Consider the following 17,425-nt stretch of genomic DNA (forward strand, 5'->3'; position numbering starts at 1 on the left):
GGAGAGAATGGGAATGGGCTGGGGATGGGCTGGAGGTAAGAGCCAGTGTACTTAGCTTTAAGGAAACATTTTCTTTTGGGCAACGCTTGGGCACTTCTTACCATCAGTGAGTGCAAGAAAGACAGAGGCAATTTGTATGTTTGGGTTGGTGTGTGTGTGTGTGTGTGTGTGTGTGTGTGTGTGTGTAAGGGGTTCAGTGGGAAAGATGGGAAATGGCAGGATTTGTCTCCTGGCGGTTGGCCACCCTGCTTTAGGGCACTGGCATGGCTCAAGGGAAGAGAGACGTTTTGCTGATCAGGGTGTCCCGTCCCATCCTGTGAGTCCTGAATGTCTGAGGCAGGAAGAACACCATCTCTGGCGTCAGCTGGGCTTGGTTTTCCATACCTCCCTGTCAACTTGGGCTCAATACAGAGCTTTCCTGAGCCTCAGTTTTCTTATCTGTAAAATGGGGTGTCTTAGTCCCTTTCGTGCTGCTGTAACTAAATGCCACAGACTGGGTAGCTTATACACAACAGAAATTTATTGCTCACAGTTCTGGAAGCTGGAAGTCTGGGATGAGGGTGTCAGCGTGGTTGGGTGAGGGCTTTATCTGGCTTACAGACTTCTTGTGTATCCTCACATGGCAGATGGGGCAAGGGAGCTCTCTGGAGCCTGTTTTATAAGGATAACAATGCCATTCACGAGGCCTCCACCCATGAAATTCATATGCCGAAGCCCTAACCCCCAAGGGGACTGCATTGGGAGATAGAGCTTTTAGGAGGTAATGAAGGTTAAATGAAGCCATAAGGGTGGGCTTCTCATTTGATAGGATTGGAAGCGTTATAAGAAGAGAGAGAGAGAGAGAGATCCCTCTCTCTTCCTTCCTGTGTGTGCACCAAGAAAAGGCCATGTGAGGACACAGTGAGAGGCAGCCATCTGCAAACCAGGAAGAGACCCTCACCAGGCTCTGAATCTGCACCTTGATCTTGGACTGACCTTGGACTTGCAGCCTCCAGAAGTGTGAGAAAACAGGTGTCTATTGTTTAAGCCACCCAGTCTGTGGTATTTTCTTATGGCAGCCCTAGCTGACTAAGACAGCTGACCTGGCTCTCTCCCTGGTCTGGGAATCTCCTGAAGGCAGAAACCAGCTACTGTCACCACGCCGTCTTCCCTTCCTGGCCCAGTGCATGGATCTGGTGCAGTCATCAGTGCCCACAACTGTGGACAAAAGTGGTCTGCTCCTATTGGATCCTCTGGTCTGTGGCCACTGTGATTACGGGCAGTGTTTCTGGTTACCCTCTGGTAGGGTCATCAGATAAAATACAGGACACCCGTTACATTTGAATTTCAGATAAGCAACAAATATGAAATATGTTTTTAGCATAAGTATGTCCCCAATACTGCCCAGGATATACTTACACTAAAAAACTATTTGTTGTTTATCTAAAATTCAAACTTAACTGGGCATCCTGTCTTTATTTTTGACTAAATCTAGCTATCTTACCCTACAGTCTTTTTGTAGAAGGCCTGGAGAGCAAAGCAGCAGTTCTCAAAGAGGGGTCCCAGGGGACCAGAGCAAAAGCAACAACTAGTTCAGAACAGAAAACCTTGGGCCCCACCCAGGCTTCCAGAACCAGAAGCTCTGAGGGTGCCAGCATTCTGTGTTTTGACATCTCTCTGGGTGGTTCCACTGGACGCTATAGTTTGAGGGCCATTGACCTAGAGAAGGATGCTGATGGTGAGAGATTCCATTCCCCACCCTCTCCAAACGCTTCCTGCTCTGTTGCTCACCCAGGGCGTTGGACTCAACTGCCAAAGTGTAGCAACATAAACGGTATCAGGGACGTTGCGAAAGGTGTCCTTTCCTTGGGTGTCTGGGGCTTCTTGGAAGATTGCAGAGGGTTCTGCAGGGCTGTTCCACCCGTCCCGATCTGCTCCCGAGCCCGCAGAGGCTGTGAACCAGAGAATTTATTCTCCCGGCCGGATCTGCCAGTCGCAGCAGTGGGGGCGGGGCCTCAAGGCCGGGGGACACGTGTGCCGGGAGGGAAGCAGGAAGTGACCGCGGAGTGGAGCCGGGGAGCCAGCGGCTGCGGGGCTGATGGAAGTGGAGTGGGGGCTTGAGAGGGCACCGAAGTGAGTCGGCTTTTCTCTCCTTCGGCGCCTTCGGTGGGGCTGGAGGCCCGGGGGCTGGGGCCAGCGCGACCAGAGCGTGGGACTCGGAAGGGCAGCCCCATGCAGTTTGGAAGGGGGTGTCCCTGGGAGAGGAGGGGTCGGAGGAGAAGCGGGGCGGCCTTGGCAGGTGGCAGAGTAGGGGGAGGGGTGCCCGGAGCCCCACCTCGGCCCCTCTCCAGGGCGAGCCGGAGGCTGTTGACCTGCCTTCCTTTGACAGTGGTTCCCCAAGATCTCCTTTTCATTTAGTGCTTCCCGGTGGGCATGTGTGGGGGGCCCGGGAGCCCTGGGAACGGCCGTGGCTACAAGTCCAGCTGCTCCGAAGCCCCTCCCTCTGGTTCTGGGGGTCAGCGGGACCCCTTGAATTTGGCTGGGAATCCGGTTAAGTTGCAGCAGGCCCGACAGGGTGATTTCTAATCAACCCCCAGGTCGGCCGGTCCTCGGACCACACTTTGAGTAGCCAGGTGTTAGAGAACATTCTCCGCAGTCACGTCAGCCCAAACCCGAATCATTTTGCTCAGTTCCACTCTCGAAGTCAGGACGTGTATGTAGGTTTCGTGAAGTGCTCTTTCCACCTCTGCAACTTTTTCATTGGCATCTTGAAGCTGACTCTTGGAAGCAGGGTGACAGGTTTAAAAGGGAGAGAAAATAAATAAATTCTCTATCAGCCAGGAACCGTGTGCTGCTACGTGTGGCGTGGTGCTGGCATCTTTAAAGCCGGAGCGGGCAGAGAATAATCCTGCCTTCCGCAAAGCAGCCCAGGTTTATGTATTAGTATCAGCTCACGAGGAAGTCTGAGCCCCATTGCAGAAGCGGCTTTTGAGGTGCCCTGGCTGACCTTCCCTGCTCCCAAGGCGCTCCTGGTCTACCTGCTGGAGAAAACTTTCTGTTCTCTTGGGTCTCTGTGGTGGTGGCCCTGCTGATCCCTCTTAGGGCAGGAGAACTCACTTTCTAAGTTCTTGGTCTTGTAGAAGTTGTTCTAGTTTTAGACCTGTGCTTTCCTCTTTGATGTGCATAAGAATCCCCCATGGGACTCGCTAAAATGCAGGTTCTGATTCAGCAAGTCTGGGATGGGGCCTGAGATTCTGCACTTCTAACTTAGCTAAGGGCGCCTAGCGCTGCTGGTTCTGGGACCACCCTTTGAGTAGTGAGGATTTGAAACAGCAAATGGAGGAAGCTTCTCCAAGGGGCACTGAGCTTGCGTTGCTGACAGATCTGCTGTTGTAGGGATGGGAAGGATGGCGGCTTTGGTCTTCCCTCTGTGTCCCTTTTTCTTACATCTCAGGGTGCTCGGGTGTAAATAGGGTCTTGAAAGGGTGTTTTCCCCTCCCACTAGCCCCCAAGAACACCCGCGAGCTCCCTCGTTTGCCAGCTCACAAAATCCATGTTGACTTTGGCCCGTTGGTGAATGTAAACGGTTTCCTCTTTTCTGTAGTTATTAAAAGGCACATTCAACGCTGAAAAACAAAGTTGTTTTTTTGTTATGACCTGTCTTGGACGGTAAGTACTGAGGAGATGATAGCTATGTGCCTTTCTTTGTAAATACCGTTTGAAATTTTATCCACGAGCAGCTAGAAGGAGAAGGTTGGTGTAATGATCCGGATGTCTCTGTTTAAAGACAAACGTGAACCATTGTCTGTAGGGTACCTTAACTAGATGGCATATGTAAAAAGGTGGGTTTTTTCTAATATTTGCTTTTCTTTATTTGGTGCAGTCATCATTCTGAAGTCCACTTAGACTATGGGGACCCAGTCGGAATCCAGAGATTCTGTTTCTCTCCAAGGATTCCTGGCTGAGCCTGGGCACAGCTGGGCTCACCTGGGCTTATCTGGGTTCACCTGGACTCGCAGCCCTCCTAGGTCTGAATCCTGATGTGTTGTTGACCCTCGTGGCATAAGAGGGCCCTTCCACCCTCTGCCCTGGTTTCCTTCCAGGGTCAGAGGCAGAATCTTCAGCTTTTGATCTGCAAGCCCAGGCTTCTGGCTCCTCTCAGACCACTCGGGCCTGGCAGGGCTGAGCCCAGTGGGGTCGTGTCCAGCCCTGTGGTTGCTGGAAGATGGCGGGGGCGGGGGGCGAGCTGAATGAGCCCTTTGAGATGAGGCCCTGACCCCCAGTGTTTATGTACCAAAACACAGGGCTTTTCAACCAACAGGTTTCTCCGCCTCGTAACTTTCCACAGGGAGCGTCTGATTTCCCTGTCATTTTAGAGCTAGAATTGAAAACATGTTAAGTCTAGAGGAGATTCCCCAGCTTTGGGAGCAGGCGTGCTCAGTGGACTGGCGGAAATGCCCCTTGGGTCTCTGTTTCCTTGTTCTTGCTGAGTGTCTTATTCAAGTTAAGCTGGCCCTTTTCAATTCACATAGTTTTGGGGTGTCAGAAAGCCCTATTTTACAGGGGTGTCAAGTGTGAAAAAACATCATCCCTGTTTTTAAGCAACGAATGATATAAAAGATGAAGGAGGCAAGCCCACACAAAGAAAACACCGAAGGTGTGTCCTCGGACGGGAGTGGAGAGGAATCAGGGAAGCGTGGAATTGAATTCAGTGTTAGGTGGGCAACAGAGGATTCAGTGGGTCTGATGGCTGGAGGGTGCGGAGGAAGGCATGCTGGGAGGAAACCGGATAAAGAGAGACTTGGAGTAGGACCATCTGGGGCTTGTCAAAGGTTCTGGGAATAATTGGGTTGAGTTGGAATACGATGCCCACGCAGGGTGCAGTAGCTGAACAGTTATTGGGCTAGTTGCAGGTCAGTCTATGGCGTGTACCCTTTGCAGGCCTTGGGGACCGCCGTGGGAACCGCCCCGGGGAGCTATTGAAAGTGTGATCAGGATGTAGGTGGAAGAACTTCAAGAGGGAATCGGAGCTAGTCACCTGTGTTTGGAGGAGACAGAACCGGTGATGGACGATAGGCAAGGCCAGGTAGAAAAGGCAGAATATGCTGGAAGGCTGCAGTCGCCCGACCCTCCCATGCGCCCTTCCTCCAGGCTAAATAATTCACATTCTTTGCGCTTCTTCTCTTTGGAACTATTTCCCAATGTCGTCCCTTCTGTCTTGGCGTCTACTCCTCTGGCATCTCCCTATGTGTCCGCATGTCCCTCCTTTTGGAGTTAGATGATTTCCAGTACCCGGGGAGAAGCTGGATGAAGCCACCCGACCTGCGCCGGGTCATTGAGGTCACTGCGGGATGGATGGCGGAAGGGTGCACACCAGCAGCCCAGACGTGGGCCAGCTCGGGTGGAGGGGCCGCGGGTGCTGACCCTCTCGTGCTCCTCTGCACACAGCTGTATCCAGCATGCTCCAAGGCCACAGCCCTGTGTCCCAGGCCTTGCTGGGGACCTTCTTCACCTGGGGGATGACGGCGGCTGGGGCAGCTCTTGTGTTCGTATTCTCTAGTGGACAGGTGAGTTGCCTCGGTTCGGTTCTGGGGGTTCTGAGGGTTCTCGGGGACTCTCTTAGCGAGCTTTGAAACCAGCTCCTTCCGCCCAGCCGGGCTGCAGACTCGCGCATGCCGCCGGCCACAGCTCCAGGTTGGGATGACGTTGGCTCTGCCCCCTTGCCTTCCCTTGTCCCCTCCAGCTTGCTGCGCCCATGCTTCTGGGTCCCCTGCTTCCCCCCTCCTGACTCAGAGGGAGCAGTAAGTGAGAAGACCAGGTACTCAGCCTCCTTGAGCCCTCTGCCTAATTTCTATCCTCCGTCTAGTTTGGGTCCAGAGCAGGTGGTGATGTGCGTGAGGTTTGTACCTCTCCTGCCCTGTGGCCTTGAATTAGAGATGGTTGAAAAGACCTTGGGGAAAAGGAGGGGGGGGGTCGTCTGTCCACTTCCTCTTTTACCCCATTTCCAGGCTCTTCATGGACTCCCTCACCCTCTTTGGGATGAATACACGCACACCTGCCTCCCAGGCTCCTATAGACCCCACATCTGCCTACCCCGCCCACCCCTGCACCCCTAGATCCCCCAGACCCCACCTCTCCCTCCGCCACATGCTACACCCTCCTACACACTCCATGCAAACTCCCACGCTCCTCTCCCTCCCCTCTCCCCCCAGACCCCTACGCTGGCCCTGTGCATCCCCCTCACATCCCCAGGGCCACGCCCCCCCAGTACACACCCCACCCCGCCCCTCCCGTCCCCCCCCCCCCCCCCTTCCGCCTGGAGGCCCTTTCTTCCCCCCACCCTCCCCCCCCCCCCCCCCCCCCCCCCCCCCCCCCGTCCAAGGCCTGGAGCCATCAGCCATGGATGCCTTGATGAAAGTGAAGCCCCTGCGTGGCTCACGCAGCCACAGACACTGTAGGGGTGGTTAGCCAGAAGTGTGCTGGGAGGCCTATCTGGAAAGCAAAACCCATCTAGGAAGCCGGCCAGCCAGGCACTCCTGTGTTAGAGCCTGAAAAGCAGTGTTGATGTTGCCAACAAGGTGGGGCCTCCCCCACTGCCCTCCCCTGCCTGGGGAGACCCACAGCCCTGAGGAGTCCCGGGTTACTGTCGACAGGTGATCTAACCCTCCTCCCGGTTCCTGACAGCCACGCCAGGTCTTCTGGGGTCCTGTCCTCGCGCCCTTCTGGCGCAGAGCACCTTCACCGTCTCATCTCATCTCATCTTCACCAGTTTCTTTTGCGTTGAGAAGGCGAGATCTGAGTCGAAATAGCTGGGGTCTAGCTGGCCCACCTGGCCCTGGAGACCCGAGTGGAACCCCACAGCCCCGTGTGGCCCCGGCCGATGCTGTGGAGGCTCCTCAGAAGGGAGAAGCCATCGCAGAGGTGCCCCCTCCCCCTTGGGAGCCGCAGAGCCGCTCGTTTGTGTCGTGTTAGTGTAATCCCCAGGCCAGCAGGAGGAACTGCCGAGTCCTTTCTCTGTGTGGAGGCGCACAGGGGCTCCCCGAGACCACGCACGCGTTTGGTGATTCGCTAGACTCGGAGGACTCAGCCTCGAGTTGTTTTCATGGCTCAGGTTTCTTACAGCGAAAGGCCACACGATAGCATCAGCGAGACAGAGACGGTCAGGGTCTGGAGAAGCCTGTGCCCAGATTTGGGATCCAACGCCCCCTTCCTCTCGTGAGGGGGCACAGAGCGTGCTCATTCCGCCAGCAACGAAAATGCAGTAACACGTGGACCATGTGTCAGCCCAGGGATGCCCAGTTCAGACTCGGGCCCCAAGGTGTTTACTGGGGACTGGTCACGTGGGCATCTGTGCTGAGCTGCCAACCCAAATCCCAGACTTGAAGAAGGAAAGCAGGTGTTGTGCACAAATCACCTTGTTTGTGAAGCAGGCACTGGGGCCCACCCTTACTGCTCAGGGAGTGGGGCGAGCAGTCCCAGTGCCAACTTCTCAGAAGCCAGCCAAGGGCTAACCTTGAAAGTGGGACCTTCTAAAGACAGCAGGCCCAGCTGGGCTGTGTGAGCCCTCTCTGCACAGGAGGGATGCGGGAGGAGTGGGAAGGGGCTCCAGCACGAGGGGATAAAGCCAGCCGTAGACGTGAGCGCACAGGGGTTGGCTCTTCCCCTTCCCCTCCCTGGGGAACCTCAGTTTTCGCCCAGCTAGAATGGGGGCTGTGGTGACGGTCCCTTGGGATAGTAGACACTCAGCCATCCGCCCTCTGCTCTGCTGCTCTTGGCAGCATTGGCTCAACCTCACTCAAGATTCATTTTCTCGATTGAAAAACTCACGTTGTAATTGTAGGAAGCTTGGAAAATATGGAAAAGCTGAAAGAAATAATAAAAAAGTTCGTGATCCCGCTTCTCTGAAAGGAAAACCGAACATATTTGTTCAAATGTATTCAGCTGTATTTGAGTGAACATAAGTACAGACATATCTGTTTTCTTTACATAATGAGGAGCAAACTGTCTGTGATGTTTTATAACCAGCGTTTCTCACTGGATGTTGTAAGTACGCCTCCCTATATCCCTAAATGGTTTTTCGATCATTTTGATTTACTCTGGTTACTTAAATGGCTGTAGAATATCCCGCCATAAAAATGCATTGCAGTTGAGTTAGCCAGTCCCCAACCGCTGGACAATTAGTTTATGTCTCTTTTTCTTGCTTCTAGAAGTAGTGTTATGATGAACATGAATCTTTGAGCACACATCTGATTAGCTCCTTGAGACAAATGTCTGAAAGTAGAAGAACAGGTTTACTGATCTTAAGAAAAGTATAATGCTTCTCCTTTCAGGATCCAGAGGAATGCTGAAAGGATGATTCTGCCTGAGTTTTGAATTATATCTGTCTGCTTTGATTAAATTAGTTGATTAGACCAACTTGGCTTATGTCGTGGCAGGCCTAGAGAAGAGTGTCATTTGTGTGGCTCACTGGGGTCAGAACCTTCCATCCACCCCTTAGCCACACAGAGGTGGGGAGAGGGTGCCTGTAGCCGTGATGATTACCTGTCAGCACTAGCTTCCCAGACCTCACTGGGAGGCTCAAGGATCGGGGTGATAAGCATCTCAGTGTATCTCTAGTGTGTCCATGTGGCTATAGATTATATCCCTAACTTAGGCCACTTCCTAAAAAAAAAAAACAACAACCCTTTTTATTGAAATCTACAAAGCAGATAGAAAAATGCACATTTTATAAGTGTACAGCTTGATAACTTTTCACCAGTGAAAATAGTACCCAGATCAAGTGCTGGAACAGGACCAGCCCCCCCATCCCCCCGCTCCCACCAGCCCTTTCAGGGTCCCTTCCAATCACTGCCTCCCCACCCCTTACCTCCACTGCAAGGGCAGCCCCTCTCCTGCTCTCCAACTGCAGAGATTTGTTTTCTGTGTTTTGTATAGTATATAAATGGAGTAACCGTATAGTATATGCTCTTCTCTGTCGGGCTGATTTCACCCTATTTATTTTCCAGTCTGCTGAATGCCCCTGCCCGACTGTGAGCTCCATTCATCTATATATGTGTGTTCTCATTTCCACGTGGTGTTCTCTTGTATGCGTACAACCTAATGGTGTATCCATTCTGCTCGTGGTGGGCTTTCGGTTAGTTTCTAGTTTTCGGCTCTCACAAATAATGCCGCAAAGAGCATTTTCGTACACGCGTCTGGTGAATCCAAATATGCATTTCTGTTAGGTGATTATGCCCAGTGGCACTGCTGGGTCATAGGGTATGCTTAATTTCTAGTGGGTGCCGCCAGCTTTGCCAGGTGGCTGTACCAGTTTGTACTCTGCCTCTTTCAGTGTGGGAGGATTTTGATTGGTCCACATGCTCCTTGCCAGTGCTTGTCACTTTCCATCGTTTAGACCAGCTCCTTACTAAAGGTTTGTAGCCATAATTCACAGGGAGAGCCGAGGAAGAGGCAAAACACGTGGACCAATGAAAAGCAAGGGTCACACTGAAAGAATGCTCTGATTGGCTGTGGGATGGATGGAAGGTTTCAAAAAAATTTTTTCCCCCTGGTTCTTGGCCCATTTTATAAAGGCTTGGGTCCAGGATTCCAGATAGGTTCGCAGAGTGAGGCATGGGCTAGACTTTATTCATGTGGCTCTCTTAGGCCTATGGTTTTCTCTTATCCCACGGAGCATCCCTTAGAAACTGAAACATCTTCTTTTCATTTTCAGAGGCGGATCTTAGATGGAAGCCTTGGCTTTGCTGCAGGGGTAAGTAGCACGTGGTAGGAGGGATGTAAGTGGAGGATGTTTATTTTGTTATTTCTCTGCTAAGGGGTATTTCCAGTTTCTCCGCATGCGGCCAAGCTGCATCTCTGTGATCTACAGGTGCTAATGGCTCCCTCTTCTCGCTGACCCTGTTTGCATCCAGCGTACTGAATGCCCCTGCCTCTCCTTAGACAGTGAAAGAAGCTTGTTGGCAGCTGTCTCAGGACTTGTAAATAAGTATTTCCAATAAGATAATGTTTAGGAAGGGCTTAGCACAGAGCTTTGCTGGCACTAATTAAATATTCTCTTTCTCTCCTCCTTCTCACCCTTGAAAGACCTTATATTATAGACATTATCTTTTTTTTTTTTGGCTGCGCTGGGTCTTCGTGACTGCCCGCGGGCTTTCTCTAGTTGTGGCGAGCGGGGGCCACTCTCCTTTGCAGTGCGCCGGCTTCTCATTGCGGTGGATTCTCTTGCTGCAGAGCACAGGCTCTAGGCACACGGGCTTCAGTAGTTGTGGCTAGTGGGCTCTAGAGCTCGGTAGGTGTGGCGCACGGGCTTAGTTGCTTTGCAGCACGTGAGATCTTCCCGGACCAGGGATCGAACCCGTGCCCCCTGCATTGGCAGGTGGATTCTTAACCACTGTGCTACCAGGGAAGTCCCCAAGACAGTTTCAAATGTGTAATAAAGTGGAGCGAATCCTATGAGGCAGCCCAGGTACCCACGACCCAGCTTCAATCATTATTGACATTTTGCTAATCTCAATTTCACGTGTTTTCCCCCTCCTCCCACCCCATATTCTCGGGAGGTGGAATACTGTGTAAAAGCAAATCTTAGACATCATGTGATCTTACTTGTAAATTCAATGCACAACTCTAGTTGAATGACTCTTTCTTTCTCTCTTTCTCTCTCCCTTCTTTCCTTCCTCCCTCCCTCCCTTTCTTTCCCTTCCTCCCTCCCTTCCTCCGTTCCTTCCTTCCTTTCTCTCTCCCTTCCTTCCTCTCTCTCTCTCCTTCCTTCTTTCCTTTCTTTCTTTCTTCCTTCCTTCCTTTCTTTCTTTCTTTCTTTCTTTTGTTCTTTCTCTCTCTCTCTCTCTCTCTCTCTCTCTCTTTCCCTTTCCTTTCTCCCTCCCTCTCTCTCTTTCTTTCTTTCTTGCCTCACCACGCGTCTTGCAGGATCTCAGTTCCCCGACCAGGGAATGAACCTGGGCCACAGCAGTGAAAGCACTGAATCCTAACCACTAGGCAACCAGGGAACTCCCTGAATGACTTTTTTTAAAAAAACATAATCACCATGGTATTATCACACCTACCAAAATTAATAATTCCTTATTATTATCCAACACTTAGTTCACATTCAGACTTCTGCCATTTTTAAAAAAAATTGTCTTCTAAAATTGTTTTCTTAGAATCAGGATACAAACAAGATTTTCATATTGAATTTGTTTCATACTGAATCTTTTTAGTCCCTTTTATTCTTTAGCAGTAACCCCCACCAGCTCCACCGCCCCATGGCCTTTTTTCCCCATGCTCGTAATATGTTAGAGAAACTGGATCATTCATCTGTAGAGTGTCCCACATTCTGACTTTGGCAGATTGCTTCCTTATGGTGCTGTTGAACTTGTTCCTCTGTCCCCTGGGTCTCCTGTAAGCTGGGAGTTGGACCTCAAGGCTTGCTTAATGCAGATTCCATTTTCCAGGCCTGAATTATGTGAATCACTGTCACAGTGGTGCTGTGTATTCCAGTCACATCAGTCACATCAGAAGCCATGTTAATATGTGGTTTTCCCTTTTGGTTGCTCAGAATTTGGTTCCTTTCTCCTCTTTTTGTAGTTCTGTGATCCGCAAAACCTGACCCGGGTGTGGGACCTCCCAAAAGTTCTCTAAGTCAGCAGCTGTGAGACTGGCATCTGTGGAGACATTCTGGGTGTTTCACAGGGCATGGAGAGTGGTCACAGAATCAATTCCCAGGTCCTCAGCTTCCAGTTTTGTTCTCTTTCCCCAAATTGCTCTGCCTGAGAATACCCCAGTGGCAGGTCCTGTCTTCCCAGCTTCCCCGACACAGTCGTCCTCTCCTACTTCACGAAGGGAAGATGCACTCTTGCCTTACTTCCTTGTCTTTGGGTAACCACATCTCCACGCACAGACGGAGAGACCCTTGGCATGTTGGTGCTCGGGTGGAGATAGTGAAGGACTTGAACCACTGATCGCTGGACACAAATCCTTTAGCAATTCGGAGACTGTCCCGTCCTTTGAATCAAACTGTTAGCAGAAAAATCCTTTAATGTAGGGAATTCCCTGGTAGTCCAGTGGCTAGGACTCAGCACTTTCACTGCCAAGGGCCTGGGTTTGATCTCTGGTCAGAGAACTAAGATCCCGCAAGCTGTGTGGAATAGCCAAAAAAAAAAAAAAAAGCCTTTAGTGTAAATTTCCATGGTGGACCACTCTGGGATTTTGAGCCTCCTTGGATAGAGTTCAAAGAACAAAATGACAATATTATAACAATATATCTATTTTTTTCTATCTTCTTTACATGAACACGTTTTCTCTTTGTTTACTTTAAGAAAGAACCCAAAGAAAAACAGAAATAAAATTGATGCTTAGCCCTGTCTTATTCTAGCAATAACTTCTTGATGTTTATTCACAGTTATATGAATGAATTGAAAATATAAGAAAAAAAAGCCTCATCCCTGAGAATATGCATTTCCAAGAATATTTTACTTTTGAGTGTCTAATAATTATGAAACAGCATATTCAATTTTTGTTATTATGAATGTGTCCTTGACCACTAATAGTTCTAAATTTATTTATTTATTTATTTATGGCTGGGTTGGATCTTCGTTGCTGCATGCAGGCTCTCTCTGGTTGCGGCGAGCTGGGGCTACTCTTCGTTGTGGTGCGCGGGCTTCTCATTGTCGTGGCTTCTCATGTTGCGGAGCACGGGCTTTAGGTGCGTGGGCTTCAGTAGTTGTGGCACGCAGGCTTCAATAGTTGTGGCTTGCGGGCTCTAGAGCGCAGGCTCAGTAGTTGTGGCGCACGGGCTTATTTGCTCCACGGCATGTGGGATCTTCCCAGACCAGGGCTTGAACCTGTGTCCCCTGCCTTGGCAGGTGGGTTCTTAACCACTGCGCCACCAGGGAAGCCCCTCGACCGCTAATGTTTCAATGGTCGCTCAATCCAGGAAATTGTTATTTAAGCAGTTGGAGCCCTAGGCTCACAGGGAATTTTTAAGAATTAAATGGAAATGAATAGAAATATTTTTTTCCAAAGCAGTGTGATAAAGAAACCAGTGACAGACTTTCTAGCATACAATGTCGGTTGCTCTAGGATGAAATTCTGTGGGGAAATGCAGTTGAAGTCCAAATCAAGGAGAAAAGAGAATGATGTACATTTTTTGACTTTTGAAGAAGAGCTTGCACATGTGGTTTTGCGTGTAGAATGTAACCCTCGAACAGAAAAGTGCATTAGACATAAACGCACAGCTTAGTTTGTGTATATTTTTAAGTGGATAATGGGAGAGTCAAATCCCTGTGCTGTCTATTTTTACTTATTTATTTGGCTGCAACGCGCGGCTTGCAGGATCTTAGTTCCTCCGCCAGGGGTTGAACCTGGGCCCCGGCAGTGAAAGTGCTGGGTCTTAACCACTGGACCACCAGGGAATTCCCCCTCTATGCTGTTTAGATCCCACTGGGCCCATTTAAACTACCGACGAAGCAGTTTTATTTGAAGACATCAATATTTACATGCCAGAATTTATGTCTTTTGCGACTCTTTAAATTTGAGATGAAAATATTTATTTTTTATTTTTATTTTTTGAATTTTATTGAAATATAGTTGATTTACAGTGTTGTGTTAATTTCTGCTGTACAGCAAAGTGATCCAGTTTTACATATGTATATTCTTTTTCATGTTCTTTTCCGTTACGGTTTCTCACATGATAGTGAATGTAGTTCCCTGTGCTATACAGTGGGACCTTGTTGTTTATCCATTCTGTATATAATAGTTTGCATCTGCTAATCTCACACTCCCAATCCATTCCTCCCCCATCCCCCTTCCTCCTTGGTAACCACAAGTCTGTTCTCTGTTTCTGTGAGTCTGTTTCTGTTTCGTAGATAAGTTCATTTGTGTCGTATTTTAGATTCCACGTATAAGTGATGTCATATGGTATTTGTCTTTCTGACTTAACTTCACTTAGTATGATAATCTCTAGGTCCATCCATGTTGCTGCAAATGGCGTTATTTCATTCTTTTTTACCGCTGAGTAATAGAAAACATTTTAAATGTCAATTTCAAAATGAGTGAGAGGATACCTGGTTTTTCAGAATTCTTGTAGAGGTTACACAGATACAGAGTCTGCAGAACTGTGCTCTGTGCTGGCCTGCCTCTTGGGTGTCCTGATCTAGTTTACTCTTTTAGGCCAGGAGCCTCTGTAAGATTTATATAACAAAAGACAAAACCCAAGGTGAAACAAGGGGGGAAACCAAAAACAGGTAGAGTATACCAGTCTTCAGGGCCTGTAAGAATGAATTTGGGAGCATTAAACCATGAAAATTTAAGAGTTCCTTAAAAAACATCATCAGACCAGTGTTTTATGTTCTTTTCACTATGAGGATCTAAAATAGTTTACTTCTGAGTTTTAAAATAGTTGGTGGAAAAAAAGAGATTCTAAAAGTTATCTTTGTGTCTTTATTAGAAAATAAGTCATTTATTTTTCTAACCGTGACCTCGAGAATAGGCTAGTTGCACAGAGGAGCTCCTGACCAGTCTCCCGATGCAGGGAGAAAAGTACAAGCTTGGTGGGGGAGACAGATGGAACTCAAACTCAGGAAAATTCAGTGGCATTGGTGACTAGAAGTGGATTCTCATAAATGCCTCCCCAAACTAGAGGAAGGCAGTAGAGCCCCAGTAGTCCAATAATTGCTTGTACTTATCATGGACCGATTTATATTTAATACAGCCAACCTACTGTGCACCGCAACAAAGAGTAGCCCCCTGCTCGCCGCAACTTAGAGAAAGCCTGTGTGCAGCAACGAAGACCCAATGCAGCCATAAGTACATAAATAAAATAAATAAATTTTTAAAAAATCTTAAAAAAAAAAAGACAAAGAAGAAGAAAATCCCCTTTTCTTTCCTACTGGCTTCCCAGAGGTCACCACCATTAACCCTGAGTGTGTATCTTTGGAGAACATTTATGACGCACGTACAAAGTGTCAGGACGGTTAGATGTGCCATAGTGCCTGATACCCTAAAGGCTTTGCTTCTTCAACACTGCTTTCAGGTGCTTTGAATCTAGAAAAAGGGAAACCTGGCCATCAGACATTTGACTGGGGTCCCATTGTACCTTGCACAGACATAACATGTTTCTACAGTCAGTTCTGCATACATTTAGGTATGTGTCATATGTATATTAAAATCTGCCTCTAATATAATGCTGCAGTGACATATTAGTACTGTATATAACTGTGCACTGCAGCAAGTGTTTCTGTGAGAGAGGTTCCCAGGACAAAGGACATAGGTATTTTTTTAAAATTTATTTTTATTCTTAAAAAACATCACTTAGATGTTGCATTTATTTTATTTATTTTTTATTTGTGCCTGCCTGCGGGCCTTCTCCAGTTGCGGCGAGCGGGGACCACTGTTCGCTGTGGTGCGCGGGCCTCTTACTGCAGTGGCTTCTCTTGTTGCGGAGCACGGGCTCTTGGCGCACGGGCTTCAGTAGTTGTGGCACGCGGGCTCAGCAGCTGTGGCTCGCGGACTCCAGAGCGCAGGCTCAGCAGCCGTGGCGCATGGGCGCAGTTGCTCCGTGGCATGTGGGATCTTCCTGGACCGGGGCTCGAACCCGTGTCCCCTGCTTTGGCAGGCGGATTGTTAACCACTGCGCCACCAGGGAAGTCCCTCCGATGTCTCTTTTTCTGTGAACTAACTAGGAATCTCTAAATCAGTGTATATTCTCTCTCAAGGAGGAAACACTTGTGTGGAATAAATATGACCATGAAACTGCAGAAGACAAAGATAGGCTACCAATCCAAAAGCTTACTTCTAGGCATGAAAAGGCAATTTTAATATCTATTAATCCCATAGGGAGCTGGCTCCTTATGAAAGACGTGATTTTTCTTAAGGAGATTTTGGCTGAGTCTGCTTTTGTGCCACAAGTGGTGAGTGATGTTTTCTCCAAATAACTGGCTCGCTGTTGGAAGTTAATGATGCTCTCCAGTGATGGCCTTTGAGTCTGGAGGGATGATGGTGACCAGCTGTTCTCCATTTCCATGGAGAAATGGATGGGAAGAAATGGACTTAAATTGTAGCATGAGAGATTCAGGGAGGAGATTCCAGCCAGATCCATTGGAAAGGTTTCTTCTAGAGTAACTAGGAGAGAGAGAAGGGCCAGGGGTGCAGAGTAGCCATTGAATCGGGGCTTCAGAAAGCCTAGCCTTTATACTCCTGGCTCTACAGCTCCTGGATTACGAAGTAATAATTGCTCTTGCCTTTTCTCCTTCTTCCTGCCTGAGAGATAGGGAAGCCTGATACGTCCTAATGGAGATTTTCCAACGTGAGGTCTTCTGGACCACACTGAAATGGGCCGGGCCACCACCAGACAGTATGAGCACTCTGATGGGCTCTGGTGAGGCTCCTGCAAAGATCATTGCTGTCTGTTTCTGATTTTCTTCTTCATGAGGCTGAGTGAGATGAAGGGCCCCTGATGGCCTCCTGGGGATGCTGAAGCTGTGTGGACCTTGAGGAGGTTCCATCCCCAGCATCACCTGGACTGTGGACAGGTTACCTTGGAAGTTTCATGGCAGTTGTCCCTTGCAGACTCCTCTCTTAAATCTGCTTTTTCAAGATTTGAGGAACCAGGGAGCCCCAGGGCCTCCTAGATTTTACTCCCTGCAGCTTTTCTCTTGCACTGGGACGCAGAGACCAGGGAGGTGATGTTGGTCTGTTCTAGGGCTAAGGCCGCCCTTTTGGTGGGCGCTCAGTGCAGGTAGGGCATATTCCAGGGTGGGCTTGGTGGAACTTTGAGCCGCCTGTCACAGGGGTCTCGTTTGACAAGGTGGGTGTGGCCCGGTGCGGGAAGAAGATGTGGGGCTAGGCCCTCCTCTTTTCTTTTTTTGGCCGTGCCACATGGCATGTAGGATCTTAGTTCCCCGACCAGGGATCGGACCTGCGCCCCCTGCATGGGGAGCAGGGAGTCTTAACCACTGGAGTGCCAGGGAAGTCCTGGGAAGGGCCCTTCTCCAACCAGGACCATTCACTATTCAGGGTGCTTGTTGTTAAGGGGCACCTGCCGCTTCTCCACAAGGCACTTGCTTTTTAAGGGTCTCAAATGACCAGTTTCCGGTGGGAAACTTCTGTGTCTCAGCTGAGTGTCCTCAAGCCATGCCAAGGCCAGGCAGGAGACACTGAACGCGTCACAGGGGACAAGCCTGATTTTTGGCCGGCGTCCCCGGCCCCCAGACAGTAGTGGTTCCTGTGGGCACGAGGACGACGTGGTGACAGCTTTTCCCCTCGGCCCTCCCCTCACCCTGTGCGCACGTGTGGCGCAAGATGAGGCCCTTCCTTCCCAGCACATCCTGACTCCACGTTGTGGGGGGGAGCTAGGTCTTGCTGCAGGGGGAGGGGGTGGCGAGGCGAGAGAGAAGAAAGGAGAAAGGGACATCCTGACTCCACGTTGTGGGGGGGAGCGAGGTCTTGCTGCAGG

General features: G+C 49.6%; 1 protein-coding gene across 4 annotated transcripts in view; it reads left to right on the top strand.

The window, feature by feature from the left end:
- The window catches only part of SLC39A11 (solute carrier family 39 member 11), a 431,705-nt gene that overhangs the window by 81,804 nt on the left and 332,476 nt on the right, over positions 1–17,425 (top strand). For 2 of the 4 annotated variants that reach the window (XM_029210794.1, XM_029210792.1), the window contains exons 1-3: positions 2,002–2,112; positions 5,428–5,546; positions 9,692–9,730. In XM_029210794.1, the coding sequence (XP_029066627.1) occupies positions 5,439–5,546; positions 9,692–9,730 (147 nt within the window). In that variant the 5' untranslated portion in view covers positions 2,002–2,112; positions 5,428–5,438. Of the gene's footprint in view, positions 1–2,001; positions 2,113–5,427; positions 5,547–9,691; positions 9,731–17,425 lie in introns of those variants that run through there. The other 2 variants (XM_029210793.1, XM_029210795.1) reach the window with 2 other exon arrangements.

The sequence above is a fragment of the Monodon monoceros genome, unplaced genomic scaffold, assembly GCF_005190385.1.
Source record: "Monodon monoceros isolate NGI ecotype Baffin Bay Population unplaced genomic scaffold, NGI_Narwhal_1 Super_Scaffold_9, whole genome shotgun sequence".
In the NCBI taxonomy this organism is placed as follows: Eukaryota; Metazoa; Chordata; class Mammalia; order Artiodactyla; family Monodontidae; genus Monodon; species Monodon monoceros.